At 37.6% G+C, this 7378-nt stretch overlaps 1 protein-coding gene across 3 annotated transcripts in view; it reads right to left on the bottom strand.

The window, feature by feature from the left end:
• HSD17B12 (hydroxysteroid (17-beta) dehydrogenase 12) overlaps positions 1-7378 on the bottom strand; it is a 125878-nt gene that overhangs the window by 23524 nt on the left and 94976 nt on the right. For all 3 annotated transcript variants that reach the window (XM_014543297.1, XM_005870738.1, XM_014543298.1), the window contains one exon: positions 466-530. In XM_014543297.1, coding sequence (XP_014398783.1) covers positions 466-530 — 65 coding nt within the window. The remainder of the gene's footprint in view (positions 1-465; positions 531-7378) is intronic.

Below are 7378 nucleotides of genomic sequence, written 5' to 3'. Positions count from 1 at the left end.
GCACCTAGGGATTGGGCCTGCCCTCTGCCACCCGGGAGCAGGCCTAAGCCAGCAGGTCATTATCTCCTGAGGGGTCCCAGACTGCGAGAGGGCACAGGATGGGCTGAGGGTCCCCCTCTCCCCACCAAGTGCACAAATTTTTGTGCACCGGGCCTCTAGTGATATAATAAAAGAATAATAAAACTAGAGCTATTATTGCCCCTGGTACTGTACAAATGGGGTTATAAATATTTTCTCATTCAATCCTTCCAACATCTTTATGAAGACTATTGTATGGCGAGGGACCGGACACTAAGTATAGTGGAGATCACCCTCAGAGTAACTCAGGTAACAAATAGAAGCGCCAAGGATTGAACCTCAGGCAGCTGGACTCCAGGGCTCACAGTCTGAGCCCTTTTACCACATTGCCTTCCCAATACCTGCATGCATTCCTTTTGTTATCATAATATACAAAGAAAGACTTACACTGTCCAAGTCAGGAATTTCCAAAAAGTATTCAGGATACTCATATGATATTCCCACGTTGTTCACTGAAATAAGACAAGATTGTTAGTTAGCCTGCTAACATATACATTTTATAGATTTTTTAAAAATATTGGGATTAAAGGTTTCAATAATACTATTTATGGTTGGAGTGACCTTTTCCACAACTTTCTATCCAAAAATGTATCCATGTGTGTACAGTTCAAGAGTCTCCTCTGTCATTAAGCCTTTTTGTACCTACCACCCAGCTCCTGACAAAAGAACTTATGTTCACCTTCCAATTTCCATAACCCCGTGGAGTATGTCTATTCTGCCTCTGTAATAGTTATTTGTAGATATTGCTCAACCCCTTTCTAGAGCTTAAATTTTCATAATACAGTAGAAAGAGCAGAGAGTACTGTAATAAGGGAGACTGGAAACTTGAGTTCTACTTATAACTATTTCAGAAAATGTGTGACTTGGGATAAGTCACATATGATAGGCATCTGTTTCTTCAACTCTGAAATAAGAGCTCACTTAATGATCCAACAAATCCAGAAGGAAAAGTCAGTTTCTGGCATCATGGAACATACAATCGAGCAGGAAGAGAAAGGCACTACACAAAAAGAATTAAAACAATTATTTCATTACAGAGTACAGTGTTATAGGAGTCTATGCCTGGAGCGTCTGAGCTTATCTGGGAAGGCTTCTCTGCGGAGGCCAAGAGAGTGGGTCAAATGTCTCCAGCAAACCATCCTTGCCTACTAGCCCATAGGCTTTGAAGTCATGCCTCAGTCTTCCTGTATTCTTACTCCTCAACCACCTACCTAAGATTGGAGCTACAAGACAATTGGGAAGTTATGAATAAGCGTAAATAATTAGGTACATGATTAACACTCAGATATCCTTTAGTTTCCTTAGCCCTGGAAAGACAAAGACAAACCCAGAATAAGGAATATTTGCAGGAATCATACAAATAAAATATCTTAGAATTTATTTTAACCAAATAAATAGTGAAATGGATTATCTATCTATCTATCATCTGTATTTAATCATCACAACAACTACATTACCTCCCTTGTACATATTAGAAAACCGAAGTTCACAGTAGTTAAATTACTCACCCAAGATCAGAGAGAAGGAATTCAAACTCAGGAAATTTAACTTCAGAGGCTAGGCCCTTAACCACTACATTAAAGCCATCATATGCCTTCATCCAGTCTTCAGTTCAGAAAAAAAATCAGTAATAATTGGAGAATAAACAGAAATCTGATAGCGATGTTTAATAAAACTGTGAAGTATTAAAAGAAATGTTTCAGTAGCAAAAAAGATAATGAAGCTATGATTGGTCTGCTAAAGCTCATAAGGAATTGTGCCTGATAAACCTGATAATAGTAATAGTAACTTTTTCAATAGACTAACAAAATTAGTAGCTCAAAGGAACTCAATAAGGGTTCTATATTTAGCAGTAAGCCAGTCACTTGAGGCTGTGAGTCTCAAGATTTTACTTGCACAATTTGGTCAGCATGGCCTGAATAAGCTCGCTGAAACCTGTCTGAAAATCTGAAAGCAAAGGATAATGACAATGTAAACTGTATTTAATTAGGATTCTTGCCCATCTGAATAGGCATAGTACCTACACATAATTAATAACAGCAAGTCTAAATCCATTTTTATTTTATTCAATAGGTTCTCTACCCACCAGGGGTTCTGGGATTCAATTCTATAAAAGAGCTGTTAAAATTAAGCCCAAACTAGTTGAAGGTGAGACTTTATACTCACTGGACTTTGCTTTAACCATCTTCGGAATCAGAAAGGATGAATAACTTATTTACAGCATGACTAAGAGAAACAGCAACACCCAAAATATCTCTTAAAATGCTCCACATAAAATGGTCTTTACAAAGTCAGTTTAAGACAACAGAATCCTGGCCCTAGCCCATGGGAACATTAATGCTCTACTTCAGAATACTGAAGAAAAGTGAGTAGTATAATTATAAATCATTTAAGACCCAGATTGGGTTTTTTAAAAAAAGTCTAGGATTTTGCAAGCAGCACAGTTGACTTTGCAATCTTTGCGACATGTACTACAAGTACAGAGTCCAGCTAAGGAAGCGCACAAATAAATAACTAAGCCAGTAGGAAGTGTTATTCTGGTTAAGGCTACACTAATGATAGAACGTCTTCAGATACGTCTCTGCTAACTGAGCAAAGGAAAGCTATCAAAACTTTCTACTCAAACAATGAAAACCTGAACACCTACTTAACACAGCTCTAAAAGAAAACCCAGTCAACATGGAGAACTTCTGCCCAAATAAATAAACAGTATCATGTATAAGGGCTACACTTTCACAACTAAAAATACACACAGAAAAAAAAGATAAAGTGGGAACAGATCTTTCAGAACACTGAGCCATATTTTATGAGCGGAAGAACCTGCCAATGTCAGATTGGCAACAGGTCCATAGCAGCAATTTTCAACTGGTGTGCTGAAAGAATTTTTAAAACATGCAATACCTGACTATTTAGTAAGGGGCACTGGCCTCTTTTCCCTTAAATTGTCAAAAAAAGAAGAAAAAAAGCCAAAAACATAAAAAATGGCCCTGGCCAGTTCTTCCCATGGACCAGACCAAAGCATCAAGGGTTCAATTTCTGGTCAAGGGCATGCACTTGCATTGCAGGCTCCAGTGAGGACACCTGCATGAAGCAACCAATCAATTCTCTCACATTGATATTTCTTTCTCTCTCTCTCTCTCTCTCCACCACCCCTTCCACTATCTCTAAAAATCAGTGGGGAATGGAGGGGGGTAAAATATCCTCGGGTGAGGATTAACAACAACAACAAAGTGATAACAGCCAGCACAACAACAACAGATGTCTGGTGTGAATGAATAAAAATTATACCTATTTTTGTCCGGTCAGCAAAAAAAAATATATTCTTGGTGTGCCGCAGAATTTTAGTTAATTTGTGTGCCATGGGGTGAAAAGGTTGAAAGTCGCTGTTCCATACTAGGGATTAGGGCTCTTAAATCCCTTTATGCTTTATTGGTTGCACTCTTTGCTAGTGAGATATACGCCTCCCACCTTCTCTCCAAAGAGGCTGTAACCACTTCAGAGTGCTATTATTTAAGAGTATAGAGGAAAACCATCTGTTGCTCTCAAATCGTTATTTCCATAAACCGCACAATTGTGAAAATCTCTTGGAAAAGGCAAACCAATAGCAATTTTACTTTGTGACATTAGGTGGCAGCAATAACCCAATGGCAGGAGGAAAGCTTTCAGGGAACTGGAAAAGGAAGAAGAGGCTTAGGGTAGGAGTCAATGATGGAAATATTTCCATGATAATTTAATTTCATTAAGAATGGGTGCATGCGATGTCATTCTAAATATTACAGGATTCATTATAGGATTCACCAAACTAAACAATGCCAAAAGTTATTCCTACATTATTCAGATAGTTGAAAACCTTTCTAAAGGAAGCATTTTATGTCTTTTTTTTCTTAATCCTCGCCTGAGTATATTTTTTCCATTGATTTCTAGAGACAGTGGAAAGGAGGGAGGAGGGGGAGAGAGAAACATCGACATGAGAGAGATACATCGATTGGTTGCCTCCCCCACATGCCCCTTTGGGGGCTGGGGAATCTGAAACCAAGGAAAGTGCCCTTGACCTGGAATCAAACCTGAGACCCTTCAGTCCACAGAACAATGCTCTAACCACGGAGAAAACCAGCCAGGGCAATGGAAGCATTTTAAATTGGCATTAAATAGCTGTTCATTAGTGAGGTGTTTTGTGTTTTTTTTTTAATCCTACAAGTGAGGCATCAGAGAGAGAGATTTTTTTAAAATTTTAAGCGACCCACAAAACCCTTTTACTAGTGTAACACGTCATGTCTTTCAGAAAACAAAGGATGTCTGTGTAATCTAAGAATTCCAACCACTACTCCAACGATCATCACAGGACCATGACCATGAACAGATATAGCATCTATCCCATCAGTTTCTCACTGGAGTTGCAATACTGAGAAGAGCTTAATAGAATAGAGGAGACAGAGAACAGAGGTGAAGACAGGCCAAGAACAAGGATGAGGTGAGTGGTTAGAGGAGGTGGCAGGTTCTCCACAACCCCCTCCACAACTCTCAAAAACACCAATAGATAAGAACTGTATTTTAAAAACGCAGAAAATCCACAGAGTAATTCTGAATGTTGTATAAATACTCTAAATCAGTGGTTCTCAACCTTGGCTGCACATTAGAATCACCTGGGAATCTTTTTAAAATCCTGATTTCTGGGCCTCATCCTCCAGAAATTCTGTTTCTTTGTTATGGGGTGGGGCCACAACATTAGTAACAAAGAAACAGAATTTCCGGAGGATGAGGCCCGGAAATCAGAATTTTAAAAAGATTCCCAGGTGATTCTAATGTATAGCCAAGGTTGAGAACCACTGCTCTAAATGCTATCATGATGCGGTTTAAAAATCACTTCCACATCTCATACCTAAAAAGAAAAGAAAGCATACACAAGATTTCTGTTTCTTCTAAATTCATTTGCTGCTGCTTCTGACCTACTGGATGTTTAGAATCCTTTATCAACACCGGCTGCTACAGAGATAATGACGTCATTAGAAAATTAGATTTTCAGTAACTGGGTTGGGTATGAGGGAGGAGCAAACAATATAAACTAGACAATAAAAATCCATTTGAACGAACACAATAATAACAGATATGAATATATACACACATCACTTTCAAGCTGCTGCTTTTTCTAGATAATCAGAGAAATAAATTAAGGTGATTTAGAAACATTGCCTAATGGTTGGGCTTTCCAATATATATCAAATAAGGCAAAGTACTCTATTTCCTTCTCATCATATCAAAGTGGAAAACATTCTGTCTACATTTCAGTTATATTTGTAGTTACATATACTCATTCAGCTCAAATGAAAGATTAGAGAAATGAAAAACCTATTAGAGTTCATTAATGAAAATGGATTAGAAAAAGGTGCCGCCACTTCATTGTATTTCAAAATAAACCAAAAAATTTAAAATGTAGGCACCAGTAATAGTGTATGTACCCAACGTGGGGGGGAACCTCTCCTGTCTTAAGCTTTTGAACTAAAAAGGTATGGATCTCGGAGTCCAATACACCCAGGTTTTAGTCCTGATTTTACTACTAACAGCTCCTAACAAGAGGCAAGTTATTTTACCCCAATAAACCTATTTCCTCATTCTCTCTCTCTCTCTCTCTCTGTAGAGAATTAAACAATAACATGCAAAAATACTGAACTCAATCGTGAAACATATTAGTATGTTAGTAAACAGAGGAAGAGTTGCTGTTATTTTGCATGGCCATGTAGTTGTGCAAGTGTTACTGAACTCCTATTTCATGCCCTATTCCAGGTGCTGGGGAGGCAGCAGGACGGCCAAGGTCGCTGCTTTGACTATAGCACCTGCATCCTTCTGAAAGAGCTCTGGGCAATGGTTCATCAGAAGAAATGTTTACACTGATTACATTTGTCCTAATTGCTTCTCCGCCGTCTTTCACTCAAGGAGAACTAGTCTTCCAGTCTACAGAGAGTGTGGAAAGTGATGCAAAGAAAATTCCTTTTTTGCCTTATTTAACATATTGCGGGAGCTAGCACATGTTCATACTCTGGCAGATGATATTTGAAACACCATGTAAAACATTTTGCAAACTTCACAGTTTTCATACACTTGTGAGTAGCAATTTCTAAATAAAAGAGTTTACAAGGCTTTAAATTTGCAGTGCCTTTAATCAGAAATTGGAAAATTAAGACTGAATAAGAAGCAACACAACAGAATGTTTCATTTCCACTGTTTAATTATAAATTGCTATGTGATCCTCATGACAACACAGTAAGATTTGCCATCCATAAACTTAGAAGACGGGATGAGGAAAGGATAACATGAGGTTGGTAGTTAAAAGAGAAGCACCTATCAATTTCATGAATGAGGGTTCTATTTACATTTCTGAAATCACAGCTAATTATCCAGTTTTAAGTTAAAGATTCTGCTCTAATTGATACCATTAGTGGGTTTCTAGTAAGAGGAAATACATTTGAATTCTAAGTCTTATTCTCCCTTTAGAAATCCAATCTCATTCAATACATCCAATGAAACTATACTTAGTCTGATAATGTTGCTGATGACTCTCCTAGTATTAAAATTAAAAATTCCATGTACCTCTTCTGTTTGCCATGATTGGCTACACCAGGTTGCTGCCTCATTCAATAAATACAAAGGAGGGCATTTAGGTCAGCGATCCAGTCATCTACTTGAATCTCCCACTTGGATTTCTCAAAGCCCTCTTAAGTTTAGCGTATCCCACAGTGAAATCATTATTTTTCTCTAAAGAATTTGCTCCTGATCCAGGGTTTTCTGTTGTAGAGAAATAGCACCCAGTTGCTTAAGTCAGAACCTGGAAGTTGCTAATTACTAATTGTATAATCCCAGATAATGCATTTAAATTCTGTAAGTCTATTTCTTGTCCATAAAAATGGCCACAGAAATATTAATACCTACCTCATAGGATTGTTGAGGACTAAATGAGATTCATTAGCATGGTATCTGGCATATTTTAGAAAAAGCTTAATGAATGTTGGTAATAATAAGTAGCTATTATTGTTATTCTTCACTCCTGTCAGACAAGACCTCTGAAGAATAGCTTCATCAGATCCTGGTTCTGTTTCTGTTTCTTTTTCTTTTTTTTAAGATAATTAAATTTTGATTTAATAAGGGACAGCACTTTACACACTATTGATACTTAGACTGAAACAGTAATACCTTATTTTTCATAATAATTTAAGTTCAAATATATTGTACATTTTGTTTTAAATTTTTTATTAAGGTATTACATATGTGGCCTTATCCCCCCATTGCGTCCCCCCCCCCCCCTTTC

This window comes from Myotis brandtii, unplaced genomic scaffold (genome assembly GCF_000412655.1).
Source record: "Myotis brandtii unplaced genomic scaffold, ASM41265v1 scaffold324, whole genome shotgun sequence".
NCBI classification, from domain to species: domain Eukaryota; kingdom Metazoa; phylum Chordata; class Mammalia; order Chiroptera; family Vespertilionidae; genus Myotis; species Myotis brandtii.
Note: the sequence above shows the minus strand (reverse complement) of the source record. Positions and strands in the feature narration are given on the sequence as shown.